Source organism: Symphalangus syndactylus, chromosome 13, assembly GCF_028878055.3.
Source record: "Symphalangus syndactylus isolate Jambi chromosome 13, NHGRI_mSymSyn1-v2.1_pri, whole genome shotgun sequence".
Lineage (NCBI taxonomy): Eukaryota > Metazoa > Chordata > Mammalia > Primates > Hylobatidae > Symphalangus > Symphalangus syndactylus.
The window spans coordinates 53,540,951-53,567,719 of NC_072435.2; the positions used below are offsets into that span (position 1 = coordinate 53,540,951).

General features: G+C 40.1%; 1 protein-coding gene and 1 pseudogene across 5 annotated transcripts in view; one reads left to right on the forward strand and one right to left on the reverse strand.

The window, feature by feature from the left end:
* Positions 1 to 26,769, forward strand: part of URI1 (URI1 prefoldin like chaperone) — a 76,333-nt gene that overhangs the window by 11,055 nt on the left and 38,509 nt on the right. For 3 of the 5 annotated variants that reach the window (XM_055235935.2, XM_063615035.1, XM_063615036.1), the window contains exon 2: positions 20,801 to 20,835. The exons of 1 other annotated variant lie outside the window; for it this stretch is intronic. In XM_055235935.2, coding sequence (XP_055091910.1) covers positions 20,801 to 20,835 — 35 coding nt within the window. Of the gene's footprint in view, positions 1 to 7,455; positions 7,473 to 20,800; positions 20,836 to 26,769 lie in introns of those variants that run through there. One more of the 5 variants, XM_063615037.1, reaches the window with a different exon arrangement.
* Positions 1,194 to 3,494, reverse strand: LOC129459333 (large ribosomal subunit protein uL6-like; annotated as a pseudogene).

A 26,769-nucleotide genomic window follows, 5' to 3' on the forward strand; every position in this document is an offset into this window, starting at 1 on the left:
CCCTACCGAGGTAATTCTGATTCATTCCCATTCCTGCTCTTACCTCCCCCTGTAGATAATCTTTTTTTTTTTTTTTTTTTTTTTTTTTTTGAGACGGAGTTTCGCTCTTGTTGCCCAGATTGGAGTGCAATGGCGCAATCTCGGCTCACTGCAATCTCCACATCCCAGATTCAAACAATTCTCCTGCCTCAGCCTCCCAAGTAGCTGGAATTACAGGCGCCCACCACCATGCCCGGCTAATTTAAAAAATATTTTTAGTAGAAATGGAGTTTCACCATGTTCGCCAGGGTGGTTTCAAACTCCTGACCTCAGGTGATCTGCCCACCTCAGCCTCCCAAAGTGCTAGGATTACAGGTATGAGCCACCATACCCGGCCTAGATAACCATTTACATTCACTTTTGACCTGTCCTCTGTTTCTTCTTCAAAAATACTTACATGTGTTCACTTTTTTGTTGTTGTTGTTTTTTTTTCTTTTTTATTAATTTTTTTTTTTGCACACAAAACAATAAACATTTTCTAAAAATACATACAAACAAAAAGATGCATATCAAACATATTAGGAAGGTTGCACATGGGAAGACCGGGAATAGAAATGGGGGGTGGGAATGAAAGAAAATAAATGAGAGAGGGACTTTGTATGGATCAGTGATAATAATTCAATCCTCTATGTCTTTGACAAAGGAGAAGGAAGAGGAAGAAAAAGAAAGTGGGATAAAGGATCAGAAAGGGAGGAAAATAGAAAAAATTAGAGTATGACTCCAGGGTAGACCTCTTTTGTTGTTGCTGGGTTGGTTGGTTGGTTGGTTTGTTGTATTTTTCATATGTTTCGCCATGTTGGCCAAGCTGGTCTCGAACTCCTAGCCTCAAGTGATCAACCTGCCTCGGCCTCCCAGAGTGCTGGGGCTACAGGCGTGAGACACCACGTCCAGCCCCCACACTGCGTCTGGCCTCCGTGGTAGACCTCCCAGACGGGGCGGCCAGGCAGAGGCGCTCCCCACATCCCAGACAGGACGGCCGGGCAGAGGCGCTCCTCACTTCCCAGACGGGGCGGCCGGGCAGAGGCGCTCCTCACTTCCCAACATGTGTTCACTTTATCTCTCCTCCATACTGCTTTCTTATACAAAAGGCAGCATATTTTGCCTTTTGTTCATCTCATTAAATGATAAACCTGGGAATTACTCTGGTTCATAGAGATATTCCTCATCTTTTTTTTTTTTTTTTTTTGGAGATGGAGTCTCGCTCTGTCGCCCAGGCTGGAGTGCAGCGGTGCATTCTCGGCTCCGCCTCCCAGGTTCATGCCATTCTCCTGCCTCAGCCCGGCTAATTTTTTTTTTTAATTCAATTTTTTAGTAGAGATGGGGTTTCACTGTGTTAGCCAGGATGGTCTCGATCTCCTGACCTCGTGATCCGCCCTCCTCGGCCTCCCGAAGTGCTGAGATTACAGGTGTGAGCCACCGTGCCCGGCCTCCTTACCATATTTTGTGGTTGCACAGTGCTTTATGTCTGTGTCATCAGGTATTCAGCTGATACCTTGTTGATGGGCATTTGGTGTCTTTTAGTCTCTTGATAGTACGGATAATGCCTCAGTAAATCACTTTAGGCATATGTTGTTTCTCATTTGTGAATTAACTTTGGGTAAAGTCCTAGAGATGGATTACTGAGTCAAAGGGTAAATTTGTTTAGCTTTATCCATATTTATAACCACCCTCTCAATGAACTATTATGTTTAATTTAATTTATAATATGAAATAAAAATACATAAGAGAAATAGAAGAATAGTATATCCGAAAACTAAGAATTCCTTGAATTGGCTGTTTCCTGTGATCTTCATTGCCATTTTCCCAGTTACCATATTTTTCTTTTCTTTTTTTTTTTTTTTTGAGACGGAGTCTCGCTCTGTCGCCCAGGCTGGAGTGCAGTGGCGCGATCTCGGCTCACTGCAAGCTCCGCCTCCCGGGTTCACGCCATTCTCCTGCCTCAGCCTCTCCAAGTAGCTGGGACTACAGGCGCCCACCACCACGCCCGGCTAATTTTTTGTATTTTTAGTAGAGACAGGGTTTCACCGTGGTCTCGATCTCCTGACCTCGTGATCCGCCCGCCTCGGCCTCCCAAAGTGCTGGGATTACAAGCGTGAGCCACCGCGCCCGGCCTTTTTCTTTTCTTTTTTTTTCTTCTTTCTGGGTTCAAGTGATTCTCCTGCCTCAACCTCCCAAGTAGCTGGGATTAACAGGCACCCACCACCATGCCCAGCTAATTTTTATATTTTTAGCTGAGACAGGATTTCACCATGTTGGCCAGGCAGGTCTCAAACTCCTGACCTCAGGTGATGTGCCCTCCTTGGCCCCCCAAAGTGCTGGGATTACAGGTGTGAGCCACTGTGCCTGGCCCAGTTACCATTTCTTACAAAAGAGGCGGTAATTCCTGGCTGGCCTTGGCAGTTCCACTTTGTTCCTCTTCTATTTCCCAGAGTAGTCTTTTTTTTTTTTTTTTTTTTTTGAGGTGGAGTTTCGCTCTTGTTGCCCAGGCTAGAGTGCAATGGAGTGGTCTTAGCTCATTGCAACCTCCACCTCCTGGGTTCAAGCGATTCTCCTGCCTTAGCCTCCCATGTAGCTGGGATTACAGGTGCCCACCACCACACCCAGCTAATTTTTGTATTTTTAGTAGAGATGAGGTTTTGCCATGTTGGTCAGGCTGGTCTCAAACTCCTTGACCTCAGGTGATCCACCTGTCTCGGCCTCCCAAAATTTTACAGGCGTAAGCCATGGTGCCTGGCCCGGAGCAGTCTTTTTTTTTTAAGAAGGTCCAAATCAATAGGTCTTTTATTGCATCATTTAAATATCACAAGTAGGTCTTAGGAGTCATCTGGCATCTTCTTTCTGTAGCTGGATAACTCTTAGATGTTATTCATCAGACTGCTGAACAGTTCCTTTTTCAGAGACATAGATACCATCCAAATATTTCCCGATATCCTTGTTTTTAACTGTTGTGGCTTGCTGAATCAAAGCTGCTGAGTTTGAACCAAGCGCAGTGTCACTTCCTTCAAGGATTGATTCATCTTTCTGGGCTTGAGGTACTGAACAGGCTACACCTGGTCTCATCTGAACCCTGCGGATGTATTTTTCACCCAAGAAATTTCGGATTTCAACAAGAGACCCATTCTCCTGGATAACGATGGGGAAGTGAGCATACACAGACCTCATCTTGTAATGGAAGCCCAGTGTAACACCCTTGATCATGTTCTGTACATGACTACAAATAGTCCGAATGGTAGCCAGTTCCTTTCTGTTACACCACCATTTGTCAACCCAGAGCCTCTTTTTTTTCTTTCCAAGAAGTCTGAGTTATACGTTGATGTGATTGAAGTCCCTCCGCAGGGTTCCTCTGGGGCCCTTCACGATAACTGTGCGTCTCTTCAGAGTAATGTCGACATTTTCTGGAATGTCGACAGTCTGATTGCTGAGAATCGTCTCCATTCTCACAGTAGACTCAGCAAAAAAAGTGGCCCAGAGTAGTCTTTTTAAGAATGCAAATTGGATGATGTCATTTTGTCATTTTCCTGCTTATAATTCTTTTGGATTTATCAGCAGGAAAACCGTAAAATAAATACAATTTATGTTTTGAAATTTTAAAATGGATTCCAAGTTTCTGTGGACATCTGCAACTTCTGTTTTCATGAATGTATTAATCATAAAGTCTGTTATATTTTATAAATGCAATATGTCAATCAAATGAAGGTCTGCTTTTATTCTTTCCTCTTGGTTTTTTTATAGCTGCTTCTGTTTTTATAGATTGCCTTGTACCTTGTAATTTTGAATTAGATGCCAGATATTGTAACGAAAAATTCTAGAGATTCTGGAGGGGGTTAAGTTTTCTTTTAGCAGCTAGAGTAATCCTTATGGAGTATGTTGTCTGTTTCATAAATTATGTGATTATGTGTATGTAGCTTTGTTTCTCTATTCTGTTCCATTGGATTATTTGCCTATAATTGCACCAGTATCACACTCTTACTATTTTAGCTTTATAATAGGTCTTGATATCTAGTAGTGAAATTCCTCTAGCACTTTGTTCTTCAAGATGGTCTTTACTATTCTGACCCTTTGCTTTTTTGTATATATTTTAGGATCACCTTTCCAATACTCAAAAAATAATATTACTGGGGTTTTGCTTGGAGTGCACTGGATCTAAAGATCAGTTTGAGGAGAATTAAGATGTTTACAATATTGTTTTAAAATCTATGAACATGGTATATCAATTTATTTACTTCTATAACTTCAGTATTAGCTTTTAAAAGTATACAAGTCTTCATGTGTTAGATTTATTTCTAGATACTATTTTTTATTGTCTTGTAATTTACTTGCTATTCTTTATTTTTATTTTTGCTGGTAACATACTTGATTTTTACATATTGACTTTCTTCCAAATTTTTTTATTATTGTTGGTAAAAAATAGAGATGAGTTTGCTGTGTTGGCCAGACTGGTCTCGAACTCCAGGCCTCAAGTGATCCACCCGCCTCTGCTTCCCAAAGTGCTGGGATTACAAGTGTGAGCCACCATGCCTGGCCTAAATTTATTTGAATTCTAATTACTTGCCTATACATTCTGATAGTATCTATGTAGTTACATACAGGCATGTTGTTTGTAAATACTGACAGTTTTATTCATTCCAGTTCTTAAGTTTTTTTTATGGTTTTTTTTTTTTTTTTTTTTGCTCTATTGTATGGGCTAGAACCTTTAATATAATGTAAAATAAAAGTTAGGACATTGGGCTTTATATACCAGGAGGGCAGTTTTAAGTATTTCACCATACAGATGTTCGTAGTTGGCTTTTTGTAGCTACTCTTTATGAAAATAAGGACATTTTCTCCTGTTGCTAATTTTATCATGAATGGATGCTGAATTTTATCAAATGTATTTTCTGTGTTTCTTGAGATAACAATATGGTAAATTACTTTGATTCTTTAAAAATATTCAAATGCCATGGCATTCCTGCAGCAAACCCATTTGTAGAGGATGTGTTTACCTGGTTGTATATTGCTAGATTAAATTTGATAATATTTTATTAAGGTATTTTGTTCTGTTACATGAGGCAAAATTCTGTAATTCTTTTTTTTTCTTTTTTTTTTTTTTTTGATTAACTCTACCAGGGTGCTGTGGCTCACACCTGTAATCCCAGCACTTTGGGAAGCAGAGGTGGGCGGATCACCTGAGGTCACGGGTTTGAGATCAGCCTGGCCAACATGGTGAAAGCCCATCTCTACAAAAGATACAAAAATAAGCTGGATGTGGTGGCGGGGGCCTGTAATCCCAACCACTTGGAAGGTTGAGGCATGAGAATTGCTTGAACCCGGGAGGTGGAGGTTGCAGTGAGTTGAGATCATGCCACCGCACTCCAGCCTGGGCAAGTGAGACTCAGTCTCAAAAAAAAAAAAAAAAAAAAAAAGATTAACACTACCTTAAACCTATGATTTTCTTTTCTTGTAATGTCCATGTAAGGATTTGGCTTCAGAATTAGGCTGGCCTCATGAAACAACTCCCATTTTTGAATATCCTATAAAAGAGTTTGTACACTATTGTTACTGGTTTTTGTGTGTGTGTTTTGTTTTTGTTTTTTTGAAACAGGATCTCGCTGTCTCTCATCCAGGCTGGAGTGCAGTGGCCAATCCTGGCTCATTGCAGCATGGAACTCCCAGGCTCAGATGATCCTCTCGCCTCAGTCTCCCCCAGTAGCTGGGGCTATAGGAATGCACCACCATGCCTGGCTAATTTTTCTGTATTTTTTGTAGAGACTGAGTCTCACTATGTTGCCCAGGCTGGTCTTGAACTTCTGGGATCAAGCTATCCATCTGCCTTGGCTTCCCAAAGTGATGGACTACAGGCTAGTCAGCCACTGTGCCTGACTTGTACTGTTTCTAACTTAAATGTTTGGAGGAGTTCATCAACAAAGCTGTCTGGGCCCAATGTTTTTCTTGGACATTTTGTATGGAGATTTTAATATACGACCTCAATTTCTTTGAAAGTTCAAAGACTATCCAGATTTTCTGTTTCTAGTTAAAATTACAGGCAATTTTAGAAAATGTGATTTTCAAGGAATTGTCCTTTCTATCTAAGTTTTCAAGCTTATTGTCCCTCCGAGTTACCATAATATCCTGTTACCTTTTTATTATCAGTAGATTTGGTGGTGATGTCCTCTTTTTAATTACTGTAATTTTTAATTTGTGGGTTTTTTCCTCCCTTGATTTCTCTTCTTAAGGGTTTATCAATTTTATATTTTATATTTTTGCCTTTGATTTTTTTCCTCTTTTCTAAGTCTGCTTTCTACTTTATTGATTTCTTCTCTTTTTTTCCTGTTTAAGGTTTTCCTTTGCCTGTAATTTTTCTAGCCCTTGGAGATGATGGTTGAGGTTACTAATATTAACCTTTCCTTATTATAGGATACGCATTTTGAGCTTTAAATTTTTCTCTAATCACTGCCTTAGGTACCGCACACATTTTGTATGTCATTTGCCTTATCAGTCATTTAAAAATAGTTTCTAATTTCTATTGTGATTTGCTAATTGACCCATAAATTGGAAATACATTCCTTTTCAAACATTATTTTCTACCTATTTTTCTGTTTCTCTAGTGTAGTCAGAGTACACATTCTGCATAATTGAAATTTAAGTCTTGCCTTTTGACCTAATTTTTTTTTTCTTGGTAAATTTTTCGTAATTTACTTGGAAAAAAATGTTAATCCTGCAGTTTTTGGGTTCAGTATGTATCTGTACTTAGTTCAGGCTGCTTGAATATGTTGTTCCAGTATTTTATGTCCTTGTTAATTTTTTTGTCTGCTAATTCTATCATTTATTGAGATATGTATTAAAATATTCACTAGGATTATAGATTTATTTTTCTCTCTTTTTTTAACCTTTGCTTTATATATTTTACAGCTATGTTATTCATTGTATACAAATTTAGAATTGTAATAACTTCCTGGTCAGTTGACCTTTTCACCATTCTGAGATATTTTTGTCTCTAGTAATGCTACTTGCCTTCAAGTCTCCTTTGTTGGATATTAGTATTAGTATGGTCACATCAGCTAAATTTGTTTGTTTTGTCTATCTTTAAAAAAAAATCTTTTAACTTCAGTCTTTTGGGTTCAAAGTGTGTCTTATAAACAGTGTATTGTTGTGGTTTTAATATTCAGTCTGGATATCTTTTCCTTTTATTTAGAGTATTTTAAGCCATTATATGTAGTAGGATTCCTGGTATATTTAATTTTATCACCTTTCTATTAGACGTACATTGTATTTATTTTTTATTTAAAAAATTGTAGTAAAATATAACCAAACTTACCATTTTAATAATTTTAAGAGACTGCGTCTTGCTTTGTCACCCAGGCTGGAGTGCAGTGGTGTGGTCATAGCTCACTGCAACCTTGAACCCCTGAGCTCAAGTGATCCTGCCTGAGTCTCCTGAGTAGCTGGGACTACAGGTGCGTGCCATTGTGGCTACCTAATTAAAAAAAATTTTTTTTTTTTTGTAGAGACAAGGACTCACTATGTTGCCCAGGGTGGTCTTGAACTCCTGGCCTCAAGCGGTCGTCCTGCCTTGGCCTCTCAAAGTGCTGGGAAATAGGCATGAGCTACCATGACCAGCCCATTTTAATCATTTTTAAGTATACCGTTCAGTGGCATTGGGTATATTCACATTGTTGATCAACCATAATTACGATCTATCTCCAGGCTTTTTTTTTTTTTAATCTTGCAAAACTGAAACTCTGTTCATTAAACAATAACTCTCTATTCTTCCCCTTCCTGATCTGGCTATCACCATTCTGTTATACTTTTTGTCTCTATGAATTTGATTACTCTAGGTACCTTTAAGTGGAATCATATAGTATTTGTCCTTTTGTGACTGGCTTATTTCACTTACCATAATGTCTCAAGGTTTGTCCATGTTGTGGCACATATCAGAATTTCTTCCTTTCTAAGGCTGAATAATATTCTATTATAGAATGTATTATACAGTGTATTATACATTTTTGTTTATTTTAGCATCCATGGATACTTGCATTGCCTCTACCTTTTGGTGATTTTGAGTAATGCTGCTGTGAACATGGGTGTTTTGTTTAAGTATCTGCTTTTGATTCTTTTTGTTTGTTTGTTTTGAGATGGAGTTTCACTCTTGTTGCCCAGGCTGGAGTGCAATGGCACAGTCTCGGCTCACTGCAGCCTCTGTCTCCGGGGTTCAAGTGATTCTCATGCCTCAGCCTCACAAGTAGCTGAGATTACAGGCATGCACCACCACCCCCGGCTAATTTTTTGTATTTAGTAGAGATGGGGTTTCACCATGTTGGTCAGGCTGGTCTCAAACTCCTGACCTCGGGTGATCCACCCACCTCGGCCTCCCAAAGTGCTGGGATTACAGGTGTGTGCCACTGTGCCCGGCTGCTTTCGATTCTTTTGGGTATGCTCAGAGGTGGAATTTCTGGATCATATGGTAATTCTATGTTTAATTTTTTAAGGAACTGCCACACTGCTTTCTCCGGTGACTGTACCATTTTACATTCCCAGGCAAATTCACAAGGGTTCCAGTCCACATACTGGGCAACTTTTGGCATTTGCTGTTTTTGTTTTCTGTGAGGACCATCCTCATTACTGGAGTGTCAAATGGTACCCCATTATAGTTCTAATTGACATACTTTTATGTTCTTTTTTCTCTGCTCTTTTTTTTCTCCTTCTTTTGGATCAAACATTTTGTATTGTTATTTCCTCCTATTAACTTGTTTGTGATACATTTTTTTTTACTACTTTTATACTGTACTTTATGCTTTAGTACTAAATATAGTATGTATTTATAGTATTTTTTTTTTTTACAATTCCTTTTTTTTCTGTAATTTTTTTTTTTATTAATTTTTTTGCATACAAAAACAATAAACATTTTCTAAAAATACATACAAACAAAAAGATGCGTATCAAACATATTAGGAAGGTTGCACATGGGAAGTCGGGGAATAGAAATGGGGGTGGGAGTTAAAATAAATGAGAGAGGGACTTTATATGGATCAGTGATAATAACTCAATCCTCTATTTGACAAAGAAGAGGGAGAAGGAAGAGGAAGAAAAAGAAAGTGGGATAAAGGATCAGAAAGGGAGGAAAATAGAAAAAATTAGAGTATGACTCCAGGGTAGACCTGTTTTGTTGTCATTGAGTTGGTTGGTTGGTCTGTCTGTTGTATTCTTCATGTTTCGCCAAGTTGGCCAGACTGGTCTCGAACTCCTAGCCCGAAGTGATCAACCTGCCTCGCCCCCCAGAGTGCCAGGACCACAGGCGTGAGCCACCACGTCCAGCCCCCACATTGCTTCTGGCCTCCGTGGTAGACCTCCCAGACGGAGCGGCCAGGCAGAGGAGCTCCTCACTTCTACCCAGACACGGGGTGGCCGGGCAGAGGGGCTCCTCACTTCCCAGATGGGGCGGCCAGGCAGAGACGCTCCTCACTTCTTCCCAGACGATAGGTGGCCGGGCAGAGCCGCTCCTCACTTCCCAGACGATGGGTGGTCGGGCAGAGGCGCTCCCCACTTCCCAGACGATGGGTGGCCGGGCAGAGGCGCTCCTCACTTCCCAGACGATGGGCGGCCGGGCAGAGGCGCTCCTCACCTCCCAGACGATGGGTGGCCGGGCAGAGGCACTCCTCACTTCCCAGATGGGGCAGCCGGGCAGAGGCGCTCCTCACTTTCCAGACGATGGGTGGCCGGGCAGAGGCGCTCCTCACCTCCCAGACCATGGGTGGCCGGGCAGAGGCGCTCCTCACCTCCCAGACGGGGTGGCCGGGCAGAGGCGCTCCTCACTTCTTCCCGACGGGGCGGCCGGGCAGAGGCGCTCCTCACTTCTTCCCGGACGGGGCGGCCGGGCAGAGGCGCTCCTCACTTCTTCCCGGACGGGGCGGCCGGGCAGAGGCGCTCCTCACTTCTTCCCGGATGGGGCGGCCGGGCAGAGACGCTCCTCACTTCTTCCCAGACGATAGGTGGCCGGGCAGAGCCGCTCCTCACTTCCCAGACGATGGGTGGTCGGGCAGAGGCGCTCCTCACTTCCCAGACGATGGGCGGCCGGGCAGAGGCCCTCCTCACCTCCCAGACGATGGGTGGCCGGGCAGAGGCACTCCTCACTTCCCAGATGGGGCAGCCGGGCAGAGGCGCTCCTCACTTTCCAGACGATGGGTGGCCGGGCAGAGGCGCTCCTCACCTCCCAGACGATGGGTGGCCGGGCAGAGGCGCTCCTCACCTCCCAGACGGGGTGGCCGGGCAGAGGCGCTCCTCACTTCTTCCCGGACGGGGCGGCCGGGCAGAGGCGCTCCTCACTTCTTCCCGGATGGGGCGGCCGGGCAGAGGCGCTCCTCACTTCTTCCTGGACGGGGTGGCCGGGCAGAGGCGCTCCTCACTTCTTCCCGGATGGGGCGGCCGGGCAGAGGCGCTCCTCACTTCCCAGACGGTGGGTGGCCGGGCAGAGGCGCTCCTCACTTCCCAGACGGTGAGTGGCCGGGCAGAGGCGCTCCTCACTTCCCAGACGGGGTGGCCGGGCAGAGGCGCTCCTCACTTCCCAGACGGTGGGTGGCCGGGCAGAGGCGCTCCTCACTTCCCAGACGGGGCGGCCGGGCAGAGGCGCTCCTCACTTCCCAGACGGTGGGTGGCCGGGCAGAGGCGCTCCTCACTTCCCAGACGGTGGGTGGCCGGGCAGAGGCGCTCCTCACCTCCCAGACGGGGTGGCCGGGCAGAGGCGCTCCTCACTTCTTCCCGGACGGGGCGGCCGGGCAGAGGCGCTCCTCACTTCTTCCCGGATGGGGCGGCCGGGCAGAGGCGCTCCTCACTTCTTCCTGGACGGGGTGGCCGGGCAGAGGCGCTCCTCACTTCTTCCCGGATGGGGCGGCCGGGCAGAGGCGCTCCTCACTTCCCAGACGGTGGGTGGCCGGGCAGAGGCGCTCCTCACTTCCCAGACGGTGAGTGGCCGGGCAGAGGCGCTCCTCACTTCCCAGACGGGGTGGCCGGGCAGAGGCGCTCCTCACTTCCCAGACGGTGGGTGGCCGGGCAGAGGCGCTCCTCACTTCCCAGACGGGGCGGCCGGGCAGAGGCGCTCCTCACTTCCCAGACGGTGGGTGGCCGGGCAGAGGCGCTCCTCACTTCCCAGACGGTGGGTGGCCGGGCAGAGGCGCTCCTCACTTCCCAGACGGTGGGTGGCCGGGCAGAGGCGCTCCTCACTTCCCAGGCAGGGCGGCCGGGCAGAGGCGCTCCTCACTTCCCAGACGGGGCGGCCGGGCAGAGGTGCTCCTCACCTCCCAGACGGGGCGGCCGGGCAGAGGCGCTCCCCACCTTCCAGATGGGGCGGCGGCCGGGCAGGGGCTGCAATCCCAGCACCCTGGCAGGCCAAGGCAGGCGGTCGGGGGGTAGAGGCTGCCGCGAGGCCAGACCACGCCACCGCCCTCCAGCCCGGGCAACACCGAGCACTGGGTGAGCGAGACTCCGTCTGTAGTCCCAGTACCTCGGGAGGCTGAGGCGGGCAGAGCACTCGGCGTCAGGAGCTGGCGACCAGCGTGGCCAAGATGGCGAACGCGTGCCTGCATCCAAAGGAGAAAAGGCAGGCAGCGGTGGCGCGCGCCGGCAGTCCCAGGCAGTCCGCGGCGCGGGCAGTAGCAAGCCGAGTAGATTGTAGCCTGGGCCAGAGAGGGGAAAGAAAGAAAGAAAAAGAAAGAAAGGAGGGAGGGAAGGAAGGAAGGAAGGAAGGAAGCAAGCAAGCAAGCAAGGAAGGAAGCTTACAATTCCTTTTGACTAAGTCCGTCTCTGGTGTCTCTAGAGATCATAGCATGCATTCATTTATCCAGCCCACCTCTTACATGATTGCTCCTATGCATTTTAATTCTACGTGTTTTAAACACCACAACACTGTATTTAATTGTTCTGTGTGGTCAATATTGATTTCTCTTTACCCATCTTTTTTTTTTTTATCCTGTACCTTTACTCTTTAATTCTTTCTGCATTTATATTACTCTGAAGAGTCTTTTTTGTTGTTGTTGTTGCTGTCTTTTTTTAACCGATCACACTTATTTAATAACAATATCTAGTTTAATAATTTTTTTAGATAAGATTTAATTAACAACACGTCTAGTTAAATAAACCTTTAGTATTTCTTTTAATGAAAGTCTGCTGGTGCAGAATTTTCTGTTGAAAATGTTATTTTTTTCCTTCATGTTGGAGGATCTATTTGCTGTGTATGTCACTATAGATTTTCAGTTATTTTTTCCAGCATTTCAAGATACTTGTTTTTTTTTTTTTTTTTTTTTTTTTTTTTTTTTTTTGAGACAGAGTCTCGCTCCGTCACCCAGACTGGAGTGCAGTGGCGCAGTCTCGGCTCACTGCAAACTCCGCCTCCCGGGTTCACGCCATTCTCCTGCCTCAGCCTCTCCGAGTAGCTGGAACTACAGGCGCCCTCCAACACGCCCGGCTAATTTTTTGTATTTTTAGTAGAGACGGGGTTTCACCATGGTCTCGATCTCCTGACCTCGTGATCCGCCCGCCTCGGCCTCCCAAAGTGCTGGGATTACAAGCGTGAGCCACCGCGCCCGGCCGATACTTGTTATCTTTCACTTTCTGTCATTGATGTTGAAGTTAGCTCTAGCTCTAAGTCTTGTCACTCCTTTGAAGGCTGTGAATCTCCCCTATGCCTCCTCTGCCTACCCCCAGCTGCACATAAAGTTTTCCCTTTTTCTTTGATTTTCATCACTGTAACTATGTTGTGCCTTGAAATTTTCTTTGTGCTTCTCTTGCTTGGGATTCTTGGAGTTTCTTCAGTCTGTTGGCTGATACTTTGATATCAGTTTTAGAAAATCCAGAATTCAAGATCTTTTCAATATTGCTTCTGCTACATTCTCTCTTCCCTTTCTGGATCTTGCACTTACACTGTGTTTCACATATCTCTTATTGGTCTTTTCTGTATTTTCCACATTTTATTTTTGAATCTCTGGGCTTTAATTTGGTGTTTTCTTTTGACCTGTCAAGTTCAAAAATCCTGATTTCTGCTGTTTAATCTTCTTTTAATGCCATTTATTTTAATTTTTGGTTCTTCAGTTGTAGAATTTTCGTTTGTTTCTTCCCGTAGATTTCAGTTCTCTAGTGAAAATTGCTATTTTTAAAATATATTCCTTTTATCTTTTCCTCTGTTTCCTTGAACATATTAATCATTATGTTTGTTAACACCAGTATCTAGATTGCATGTGTGTTTGGTTCTGTTTTATATATTTTTTCTTTTGACTTTTGGTCATATGATCCTGTTTCTTGGCATCCTAGTTATTTTTGACTAAATCCTGGGATTGTGTCTTTAAAGATTGTAGATATTCCTGAAGGTGATAACTTCCTCTGGAAAAGGCTCATCCTTTCTTCTACTGAAGCAGATGCAGTGGGAGCTGGTCACTTTACTCTAGGCAGGTACTGGGTGGAGTGAAGGCCAGGTTGTTGTTTTAGTAAGGCATCTGCTGCTTCTGGTTTCTTCAGGCTTTCATCTGGAAGCTTGATTTTGCTCACTACACCATATTTCCTTGGAGGCTTCTGAACTAATTTTTGTTTGATCCTGAGCTCTGCTTTTCAGAGTTTTAGTTTATCTTTTTGGCCTTCACAGCTCAGAATTTGACAGATAATCATGGGAGGGAAACCAGTTGTATGCTTAAGACCTCTCATTTTACTACCATATAGCCTTGTTAGACAGCGCAAGGTTCTGCTTGTTTCTGTCTGCTAGCCATGGCTGTCTCCTCAGGGCCCAACATAATTCTCAGCCTCTTGCCTATGCCTCCTGTTGTCTGAGAAAAAAGTGGCTTCAGATGATCAGCTCACTTCTCCACAGTTCTCCCCTCTCTGAATCCTTGGTTCCTCTTGTCCTCACTGCTTTGGCAGCTCTTGGGTGCCTTTAAAGAGATAGTTTTTGTTATTTATCTGTCTTTTCTACTTTCTGAGAGTTACAAGCTTTTTTTGTCCTACTTGGAGGTATTATAGAAGTCTAGACTGAGTTTTGAATTTACATAGCTACTTGCCGTGATTTAGTGTGATCTGAGATTTTTACTACAGTCTCAGTGACAGTGGTGGTTTCTTTTGTTTTTGTTTTTGTTTCTGTTTTTTTTGAGACGGAGTTTCGCTCTTGTTGCCCAGGCTGGAGTGCAATGGCGTGACCTTGGCTCTCTGCCTCCCGGGTTCGATTTTCCTGCCTCAGCCTCCCGAGTAGCTGGGATTACAGGCGCCTGCCACAATGCCTGGCTAATTTTTTGTATTTTTAGTAGAGACAGGGCTTCACCATCTTGGCCAGGCTGATCTCGAACTCCTGATCTTAGGTGATCCACCTGTCTCGGCCTCCCAGAGTGCTGGGATTACAGGTGTGAGCCACCACGCCTGGCCAGTGGTGTTTGTTTAAAATAAAAATGTACTTCTTTAATTAATGCTAAATAAGATTGCTTTAATTTGACTTTTTTGTTACCTGGGAGTATATTTTCCTGTTTTTTGTATTTGTATTTACTCTTCAGTGGACTGTTTGTTTCCTTTGAGCCTTTCATAGGCACATTCTCCTCCTAACCTGTGTGGCAAGTTTACTACTCTAAAGTTTTCTTAGTTGCAAATCATACAGATGCTTAGGAAATTATGAAATAATTTACTGTAAGAAGTCAGGAGGGAGTCAAGGGTAGGAGTTTTTTGGGTCCCTGTGTTTTGTTTTCTTGTACGTTTATGTTGTTTCCTGTGCCAGCTGCTTTAGATGGTCGGTTAGCTTGTGCAGATCCTATTGTGGTCTTCCTTTTAGGACCAGAATCTGTGATCACCTCAGGCTCTGATGTCCAAAGTAAATGAGGTTGGTCCAGTTAGCAGCAGGTATCTTTCCTCTCCCTTTATTGTGGCTACAGACGGAGAAATGGGATTCTTTACCCATTCTTTATGGGAGAAGGTCAAGGTTTCTACGAGGAAGGTATGTGAATGGAGAAGAAATGATTGATATCTCTGGTAAAACAGTGGGCATGCAAGGTGGAGTTCAGGCAGTATTTCAGATTCAGAAATGTAGGTCACAATTTCTTATCTGCAGTTCAGAAGCCTGAAAAGCACTGAAAACACAGTTATTCTTAAGTTATGGAGTATTCATTTTTGACAAAACTAGAACTGATATGGATGAGGCATTTATTACATTTTTGAATATTCATATGTTTCATTGCAAATGTTATGTTTACTACACGGCCCTACCTCATGGAGCTTTCAGCCAGAACAGTTAGAGTTCCTGGATCTCTAGTTCAAGTAACCCCCAAAACTCTCCAAACATGTAAACGTCTTCATTCTTAGAAATATTACTGAATGTATATGTCACCACTCTTAAAATATTTCCAATAGGAGAAAACTGTAATAGAATACTTAAAATAGTGAGTAATGATTACTGAAAGAAAAAAAGAGCCCAGTTTGTAGGTAAAGCCAACTAAGGAGGGAGATGTACAGTGCCAGAGCACGTTAGACATAGTCCGATATTTGTGTAAAATGAGACTAGATTGGAATGCAGGAAAAAATGCTTAGAAGCCTGTGTAGGAGGAATCTGGCTAAAACATAAAGGTAAAGATTAAGGAGACTTTTGATTCCATCTTAGCTAACATTTTAAATAAGAACATGTAAGTGTTTTCAGAAGTGGCTCCATATAATTGGACTTAGCTTTCATTAGCAGTTTTGCTTTGCAGCATATTTAGAACATAATTTGTTTAAAATTGAAATGGTTTTCTTTACTTTTATGGTGGTTTATTTATTTATTTATTTATTTTGGGGGACAGGGTCTCCGTCTGTCTCCCAGGCTGGAGTGCAGTGGTGCGATCTCGGCTCACTGCAACCTCCACCTCCTTGGTTCAAGCAATTCAAGCTACCTGAGTAGCTGGAATTACAGGCATGCACCACCACGCCTGGCTAATTTTTGTATTTTTGGTAGAGACGGGGTTTCACCATGTTGGCCAGGCTGGTCTGAACTCCTGGCATCATGTGATCTACTGGCCTTGGCCTCAAAGTGTGCTAAGTTTATAGGCGTGAGTCACTCTGCTTAGGCTATGGTGGTTTTTATACAGTAACACTCAATTTATTACAGTTTATCCCAGTGCTTATTGCATTTTTTCCTGTTAGGAACCTGTAGTCAGTTCCTCCCTTCTTTGCAAAGGGGTTTTCTTAAAAGATTCGTAATTTTTGTAAATTTTGTTGAAAGTACACTATTTGTATACTTTGGTAATGATATTTATACATTTACTTGACAAATCTATCTTTCAAGAAATTATTTTCAGCTTTTAAGTAACTGTCACATAACATGTATGTCCAGTATCCATTGGCTTCAGCTCCCACTGATATTATTTTCTTTTTGACTCAGCAGCTTTAAAACTAAAATAGTAAGATCTGCCTTGAAGCCACAGTCTAGCAGGAGAAGCAAAACTATATAAATTTAGACAGCTCTGATTAGCACAGTTCCCAAACTGTTATATTATGCATTAACCCATACAGGAAGAATTTAAAATTGCAGTATGGTGAGAAAAGTTTTAGAAGTGAAGCATTTTTGAGAAAAGTATCAAAGATGAAGAAGTACTCTTGACCTTTTAGGCTTTCTGTTCCAGTCTAGTTTTAGTGTGGCATTGTATTTAACTTGCCTTAGAAACTCATAGGTTTATGCCCTCTTGTGGTCTGTCACCAATATAAATAGCACAAATAAAAATTTTAAGTACTGGAGATCTTACTGCATGTTACTGCTCTCCTTTATAAAATAATTTTTAAAAAGCAGCTTCTGAGGAACAACAGCTAAGAAATTATTCCTGTCTTCCATATAATGTGTGGACCTTAAAAGTCACCAAATGTTGTTTTAACCCTTGGTAACAAAATGTATGTGTATGTTAGCTGGACACTAATGAACAGAAAAATACTGTTGGATGGGCTGTCCATCGTTGTCCTTCTAGGTGTCTAACCCTATTAATTTATAAGTGTCTTAAAAATATGATGAGGTGTGATAGTAATTGTAGGGCTAGCACATTACCCTTCTACCTTCACCTAAACATACACAGATATACTAGTAAATGATGCTTGGGAAATGTGTTGTTTATACTTACTTGTTTCATCTGAAAGGGTCAGGAGCTGTAGGAGGCATTGGAAGAAATGAGTATTATAATGTTAGTGAATTGGTGAACTTAAGCTTACAGAATTTGCTTTTACTGACATGAGTGGCAAGGTCTTATTCGTGAGTGTGGGACTGAGGAACTAACTAGTGGAGGAGAAACAGCAATAGCAGTCAGTGTTTTAAGACTGCAGCTGTAACCAGTGTTTTTCTGCTGTTATCTAGTAAGCCACATGATGGTTGGAAGCAGGCCAGTATAGGGACTATGCACTTTAGGATTCGATAGAAGCCCTGTTAGAAAGACTTGGTTTCAAAACTGATCTCATCTCTTACCAGTTCCTGGACAGTTGTGTAATATTAAGTAAGTTACTTCATCTCTGAATACAGGTTTCCTCTCCAAATAAAGATTTAAACTGCATTCATCGAACTCTTTGCAGTTTGTTTGTCACATGCAGTGTTGGCATATACTCCTGTCGTTATTGCTCATAGGTTAAAGACAGTTTTGTGTTGCAAAGAATGAATACCATATGACTTTGTAGCCACTGGGTTGTTGGTAAAGACTCCTAAATAGTGGTAAATCAGCTCATAGTTCTTTTTCTTTACTGTGGATTTACTGCTGTACTTCTATGTAGGTACATACTTTATTATAAATTCTTGAGTGTAAACAAGGTCATTATATTAAAGAATTTACTAGTTCAGTTATTTTAAAGTTGAAGCCTAGTAGCTATTTTTAAGAAAAATGAAAATAATACAATAAGTTTTTTTTCTTTAGGGGCACTATTTGCATGTTTTGGCAGGTTTAAAAAAAAAAATAGTATTGTTCCTCCATTGTGGTCTTACTTTTGTGGAGGACAACAAAGTAATGAAATGTTTTTGTTTCTTTTGCTGTGTTTTTCAAGTGTTGCTTATAGAACAAGGCTTGCTGCCTTATGGTTACTTTCCAAATTTAATACTTAAAGGAATTAATCTGAGTCCCCTTTCAGGAGAAATACGATTATTTAGAATAATTTAACTTAAGGGAAAAATATTTGTTTTTATAACACGTTCTAAAATTTCTAAGTTGTAGAAATTTACTATTTTTTTCCTTTTTTTTTTTTTTTTTTTGAGATGGAGTCTCGTTTTGTCGCCCAGGCTGGAGTGCAGTGGCGCGATCTCGGCTCACTGCAAGCTCTGCCTCCCTGGTTCATGCCATTCTCTTACCTCAGCCTCTCGAGTAGCTAGGACTACAGGCGCCTGCCACCAGGCCCGGCTATTTTTTTTTGTATTTTTAGTAGAGATGGGGTTTCACTATGTTAGCCAGGATGGTCTAGATCTCCTGACCTCGTTATCCACCCGCCTCGGCCTCCCAAAGTGCTGGGATTACAGGCATGAGCCACCGCGTCCGGCCAAAATTTACTAGTTTTTTCTTTTGAATAACTTGCTGTGAAATAGAAGACAACTAAAAAAAAAAAAAAACCCTCTAAATATAATAGAACTGCTTGGGCTTAAATCTTTTTTGCAAGTAGGTGGACCATAAATCATATAAACAAAGATAACCTAGACATGCCATCAGAAGGCTAGTCTATGTCTTTTTATATCTACCTCTTTCATCTTTCCCCTTATTTCTGATTTCCAAAATGTCACTTCTTTAGTTTACATTTGGATAGTGCTTATTTGAAGTCTCTGATATTCTAAACACTATAGGTAACTAATAAAGACTTTAAAACATAAGGCAGCATTTTGGTAGTGAAAATTTCTCTTGTACATTGTGAAATGGATTTTGTTGCTGATCTGTCTTCCTAGGGAGACTATTTAAGGGAAGTAAAAGGAACAGGGCAAGCATGGCCAGAACAAAGTGGAGGGTAGACTATGGGGAGTGATGGCAAGAACACATGCCATTCTACCAGTGACTTGTTTCTTAAACATAAAAAGCATATGTGCCAAATTTACATATTTACTAATTAACAAGGCTTCCTGGAAACATTAGGTAGACTATCTTCTATAACCTTTAACACCATCACTAGTGGATATAGCTTAGAAGATTTCCTCGAAGGTCCTTTAAATAATGTAAATGATTATGAATGTGTAACTAGTTAATATGCAGCTACGAAAGGATTATCATGTAGAGGTTAATGAACATTCTGCTCTTATGGTTTGCAGGGCTTTGCTTTCTGTGCTTTTGGCTGTCTTCATGCTTGGAAACACATGCATTGGGATTGGAAAACATCCTGACTGTTTTTGGGTCTCATCTTTTAATGGGGTTGTTAAATAGGAACTTTATGAAAAGGATTTCATGAGCATTTTTTTCCTTTTTCAATTTACATTTAATTCTATTTGTCTATTTTGTAATTACTGCCAAATCAGAAACAGTGAAATGGATTGATGTAGTTTTAGCCTGGCTCTTCCAGATGTAAAGTCAGTACTCTATTATATATTGCCACTGTTATTAAGTGTTGCTATGTGATTGATACTTACTGAGAGATCTTCATTCTAAAATGGACTTTTTATGCTGAGTTAATGTGTAGTATGGTTGGGTTTCTGATTATAGCATGTATTTTGGTACAGAATTTCTGTCTTAGTATTTAAAATGTCCCAAAAGAGGACATTTATTTCAGGAATTAAATGTTATAATAGAGGAATTTAGTGACAGGTCTAAAAAAAAATCTTGTGTATTATTATTATTTTTTTTTTGCTGGGAGGGGTGGTGAAACATTGAGCATATACAAGAGATAATATTGGTATTTAGAGCAGTGAACTAGAGCAGCGTTTTGCAAACCAGATAATGCTGCTGTCTTTTTCTCATGGCCTAGTCTTAAGCATTTTGGCTTTCATCCCCTAGTTTCTCTGTCTTTAAAAAGAGACTGCTGTTTAAAATTTTTATTAATAGGTAATTTAAAAGTAGATAATTAGCCATCCTTGAAAACAATGTTAATTCTTAAATTGTCATTCAAAAATAGTGTTATTTTTTTAAATTGCATTTTTCTTTATTGTCTAGTCTTATTTTCTGAGCATTTTGAGAATCTACTGACATATCTCCAAGGAAAACAAATAACTTTTGTACTTAAATTCATTGTTTTAGTATTATAAACATAGTTTAAACTGGCTGTGAAGTGCTTACAATGTTTATCATAATTCACTGGGGAACAAATGAGCTGTTCAGAGCATCTCCTTATCCCAAGTATTTCTTCTTGAAAATGTAGTAGAAAAATATCACTGAATTCACTTTTTAATGCATCAGAATAAAAATTACAGGTGAAAATGTTTGGAGATACACTGACAAAATAAAATATTTTCACTACTGTTTTTTTACTGACGAAACGTGGGTGTTACATTGGTTTCTTGTTATTTATAACAGTTACGTATTCTACAAAAATATGTAATGTTGAAAAAAGGTCTGTAGATTGTACAAAATACTAGTTATCTTATATCATATGTCACCTAATAGTTATGAAGCGGGTTTTGTACCAAAGTATGAATCAGAAAGCTGTAATTTGTTCTGCAGTTATCAGCCTGCATTAGAGGGTTATGATAAAGTGTGCTGCTTAAAAACTAACATTCACATCTCTGTGCATTTGACAAATAAAAATGTATACTGAGATGCTATTAAATCTGTAAAGCCAATGTTCTAGTTTTCAGATACACTGATTTTTGTAGTTCTGTGCATAGCTCTGTTTTTTCATGAGTAGTTATCTGTTTTCATGACAGGTGGTCACTAACTGCCAAGAGAGAATCCAGCATTGGTGAGTGAAAGATGGTTTTATTACACTTCTGAAATACTGATGGGGTAACCTACTTGTGTTCAAATAATATGTTTACTGTTTGTGTGTGTGTGTGTATGTATGACTAGTAATTGAATTCTTCTAGTAATCTGCATTTTGAATGCCTTTAATACTAATTTATATTGTCTTTGACCCTTTTCTGAATTACACATTTCTGATTTCCTGACGTTGTGTTACCACTTGTATTTATTCTAAGTGCCTTTTCTTTTCTAAGACTAATACTAATATCATTATGAATTGGAGACTGAGACATTTTTGAATGTGACATAGCTCTATTTTGGGGATATTTCTTACATATTAGTAGAAAAATAATGGGAATCAGTTACTTTAAAATAATGATGGAAATAGGGCACAGAAATGTTTTCCCAAAGTTTGAAAAAAAAATCTGATTTTCTACTTTTCAGAGCTTGTTTTATTGACTACTTTTTTTTTTTTTAAGAGAGAAAGCATATCTATTTTAATGTGCTAATCTATAGTTAATAGGACCATGTTTGGTAAATAACACACTTTCCTTTGGCTTCTGAGGAAAATGCTCGATTTAATGGTGAATAAAATCTTATGAGTTGTCATGAGGTATAGCTGTTGATCTTACAGATATCAAATTACAATATATCCATGCTGTGCTTACGAAGATTTTACTGAGAGAACAACAGGAGCTGTCTTGATTATTGTCTGCAGGGTTATTGCAAAAATCATGGTAACTGCCCCTTTAGTGGTGAGATTAAACCTTCGGTTATACACCATCAAGCATATAATATTTTAAATTTATTTTAAGAGGCTTTTTCTTCATGCCTGAGAGATCTCCAAGAAAATAATTTATAGTTAGTGTATATAAAATGTTTTTTGGTTTAAATGCACATAGGCTGCAGACAGTGGATAAGAGTGAAAATTGGTGCAATCTGTACACATCATCTTATTAAATTTTGACTATTGGCTTGCAGAAAATAATCTAAAACTAATAATATCCACTTTATAAATAAAAATTCAGGACTTCATTAATTTTCAATAAATGCATCGTTGTAGTTGCTTCCACTGGTGGTGTAAGTCTGTCAACATTTCCATAATGGACCATTCGCCTTTCATTATACATTCAGTTCAGGTTAAAACTTGAAATACAAGTCGTTGGCTAAAGAATTTTTTCCCCTGCACATTTAGTCAGAGTGGCTCATTTTACAAATAATTTCCAGGGGAAGTTTTATTAACGTGAACTTCTATCTGTCTATTGGTTTTGGTAAGAAGTTCAGGAAATTAGAAAGGTATTCACTGGGAATAGATGCTAGTTTACATAAATGGGTGAATGGTAACTTGCTTCTGGTTTGTTTTATAAGATTCTTATTAGAGTTCTTTAAGGATAAGGGCACGTTTTCATCCTTTTATTCACAGCCCCTATTGCTTTGTTTGGCACAAAATAGGCACTTGATAAATGTTTGAGTAAATGAAGACCAAATATGTGGTTATTTTCTATATAACATTTTAGTTTACAAATACTCTAGTAGTGCACAAGTCTAGTGAGCAGTGACAGAAATATGACATTTACTTCATGGCAGGTTCATGTGACCCTCAATTTCACTTTTCAGTTTTTTAAAACCCTCTAAACTAAAAGCTTAGCATATTTGCCTACACATATCTTGAAGTAATATAGTACTTTATACATTAAAAAAATTATTTTTTTCCAGTTAAAATTTGCATTTTCCTCTGAATCATTTCTGGTTTGGTTCAGGAAACAGACTTTTCGCTTTTAATGAAGATCTATATTGCTGAAATCTGAATGGCCAGTAAATTCATCAATTCATTATATCAAAAAATTGAAACCAAAGTGTCACCATTTCCCTGAAAGCCAGGAAATTGCTGTTTGGGAGAGTTGTGGAATTCTTGTGATATTTTTGCATTCTCTTAATTCCTCAAACAATGGTTGAGTTTCTACCATATGCCAGTATTGTGCTGCTGTTTGGAATTGAAAGACCCTGCCATAGAAGAATTCATAGTCAGACATTAAACAGGGAAATCACAATAATTTTGTGCTATGTGCAGAGATAGGAAGCAACTACAGGAGTTCAGAGGCTGGAGCCGTTCTTAGGATGTCTCACACACTACTTTTAAAAACATGTTGCTTTAATTCTTATTTAACCCTTGGTATTAGCCTAGTTTAAAATATAATTTCTGTTAAGTTCCTATTCTTTATGAGTACACACCAGTATAATAAAGAAGAACAAAATATATGGTTTGAAAAATACATTCTTAATGCTAGTGATGTTTATGCTTGTTTGTATAATTTTTAAGGGATTCTTTAAGGAACAAGTATATGTATTCTAGGTTCAGAAATAATCTAAATTGGTTTTTGTTTAAAAAAAAAGTAGGACAGGGAGTAAAAATTTTTATAGAAAAATAGGAGTGAAAATGGTCTGGGACCACGGGATCTACCCAAAAAAATCTTTGAGAAAATTAATTTAAATCCTAGAACTTCAGTGAACTAAGAAATTTATAATATTTGTTTAGTTAATAACAGATAAAAAGGAAAGATTCAAGCCTAATGGATGAGAATTTGTACAACATTATTTTAGGGCTAATAATAATGGTTTTCAGTTTAGTGAGGATTTAAAAAATGTTTTTGAATCAAACTTTTTTTCTTTATAATCCCTTTTAACTAACTCAGGAAATAAGGTATTATGAAATCCACATACTGTCATCTCCTTGAAGTATGAGGATAATTCCCACTGTTTGGTCCACTAGTGGCTGATTATTTTGTTTGTGGATTATTTGTAATTTTCTTTTTAATTCTTCCTTAAAGAGCATGGCATTTGGAGTCACAGACCTATATTTGAATCCTGTCATTTACTAGCGTTTTGACCTTGAACAATTATGCTAAGAGTCTCAGTTTTTTGTTGTAAAGTGATGATGATACTACTTAACTCACAGGGTTGTAGTGAAGATCAAATGAGATCATGTGTATAGAACACCCTGCCTGGCACTCAATAAGTATTAATAGGAGCCCATATACCTCTTTTGAAAATTTTAATTGTCAGACAAATAAAAAAAAAAGCCAGTGCTTTTAAATATTCGTGAATATTTAGTGTTCATTCTGTTTTTTGTCATGATGGAGAGAAAGTTGGGTTTTTGTGAATTACTGTTACAGCTTTACATTAATATTTTTAAATCACTTTTTGGTATGAATAATTTCAAATGAAAGGTGATAGAGTAGTGTAGTGAATCCTCATGTACTCATCAGCTGGCTTTGATAATCATGAACTCATGATTTTCTCTAAACTCTTTTCATTTCAACATCTTATCTTGCCATCTACTCCTACCTCCAATTTTTTTTTTAACTTTTATTTTAGATTTGGGAGGTACAGGTAGAGGTTTGTTGCAAAGGTGCATTGCACGATGCTGAGATTTGAGGTATAATTGAACCCATCACGCAGATAGCATAGTACCCAGTAGGCAGTTATTCTGCCCTTGCCCCTGCCTTTTCTCACCGCTCTTGTATTCACCAGTGTTCATTGTTCCCATCTTTATGTCCATGTGTCCCCAATGGTTAGCTCCCACTTATAAGTGAGAATATACAGTATTTGGTTTTCTGTTTCTGCATTAGTTCACTTAGGATAGTGGCCTCCTGCTGCATCCATGTTACTGCAAATATTTCTTCTTTTTTATGGGTGTGTAGTAGCCCATAGTATATATGTATCACATTTTTATTATCCAGCTCACTGTTGATGGGCACTTGGATTGATTCCATGTCTTTGCTATTGTGAACAGTGCAGTAGTGAACATACAGGTGCACGTATCTTTTTGGCAAAATGCTTTTTTTTTTGGGTGGTCTATATTCAGTGATGGGATTGCTGGGTTGAATGGTTGTTCAGTTTAGTTTTTTGAGAAATCTCCAAACTGCTGTCCACAGTGGCTGGACATTCACACTAACAGTGTAAAAGCATTCCTTTTCTCTGCAGTCCTGCCAACATCTGTTCTTTTTTTGACTTTTTAATAAAAACTATTTTGACTATCCCACTTCCAATTTTGAAATGAATCTAAGCCATATCATTCCATCTGGAAATATTTCAGTATATATCTTTAAGAGACAAGAAAGACTATATGTTAACTTTTTAAGATTTAAATAAAAAATATTTAATTAGACAATACATTCACATGTTTCAAAATTTAGGAGGTATGAAAGGATGTAAATGATGTATAGGTTCCTCCTAACTTTGTCCCCTAATTCTCAGTTCTGTTTTCTTTTTCTTTTTGAAATGGAGTCTCACCCTGTCATCCAGGCTAGAGCGCAGTGGCATGGTTTCGACTCACTGCAACCTCTGCCTCCCGGGTTCAAGCTATTTTTCTGCCTCAGCCTCCCAAGTAGCTGAGATTACAGGTGCATGCCGCCATGCCCGGCTAATTTTTTTAGTATTTTAGTAGAGACGGGGTTTCACTGTGTTGCCCAGGCTGGTCTCGAACTCCTGAGCTCAGGCAATGCACCCGCCTCGGCCTCCTAAAGTGCTAGGATTACAGGTGTGAGCCCCCACACCAAGCCCTGTTTTCTGGAAGCAGCAGTTTTTTTTTTTTTTTCCAATTTCTCATTAATCTTTTCAGAAATGGTTTGCATAATGTAAGTGTTGTGTATGTATGTGTGTGTGTTGTGTGTGTGTATTCATCTACATGTTTATATACGGCTCCCATCCTTTTGGACAAAAATGAAATCAGATTGTACCTGTTCATTTAATACTATACCTACCCTATATCATTAACTAACTGTTCCTCTTTACCTCATTCCATACATTTCACTGTGTGTCAAATGTTTAACTTTTAGGATTACTAAATGAGACCTGGAACTATTTTTGTTTTAAATAAATAATTGCTACATCACTGAGAGTACAGCTCTGTAACTCAAAATATATCCTTGCTAAGATGATATATCTGTTATTTTATTGCTCCTTAGTAAAATTACTGCAAAACTTAGTGGCTTGAAACAACCACCATTTACTTGCACATGGTGCAGTGGGTGTGCATGTTAAGCTGGGCTCACCTGTGTGGTTCTTCTGCTAGTCTTGTCTGGGCTCACTGCTCTGGTTGCAGCCAGTTGGTGGCCAGGTCAGCTGTGTTGTCCAGAATGGCCTCACTCTCAAGTCTGGTGGTTAGTGCTGTTGGTTGAGCCTCTGCCTCCATGTTTTCTTTTGTCCAGCTTACTTTCTGTGGGCATCTCAGAGCAGCAAGAATGGAAGCTGCAAGGCCACGTTATGTTGGTCAAAGGAAGGGCCAGCGCAGATTCACAAGGTGGGAAGATAACACCCACCCATTGAGAGGAGGCGTGGAAAAGAATTAGTGGTCATTTTTAATGCACTGCAATGACTTTATTGAATAGGTCCCACACACACAAAAAGGAAGTCTCCGTCCTTTATGTTGACTGGTGAGAATGAAATGAAATAGTACATGTGATGCCTGGAAGATCATCTTTATGTTAGGCGTTACTTACAATCGTAAATCGTATGCATGTGAGTTGTAAAAAATTTATTGCCTTGCTTCCTTTATTTTGAAAGGATTTTTGGTAAAGGTATCTTTGAAATTACGTGAAGCAGTCTTAAATATAGAAGAAGATACTTTGTTCAGGTGTTTAATTTTGGAAAGAATACTTTAAATTTAGACATAAAAGTTCCAAAACACTTTGGCACGTGAGTTTTGAGAGAGTCTAAAGCAAATACGCGACATTTATTTTTCAAAGGAAACTGGACAAAAATAATTGTTCAGAGGAAAAGAGTAACTAGTTTCTGTTAGAATTTATAGTTAAAGTATATAGTAGGAAATAACCAAGAAAGCATACCTGTATAGGTAAAAATCTCAGGTGAAGATTTGATTCTCTCTCTCTCTCTCTTTTTTTTTTTTTTTCTGTTGGAGCTACTCTTTCCTATC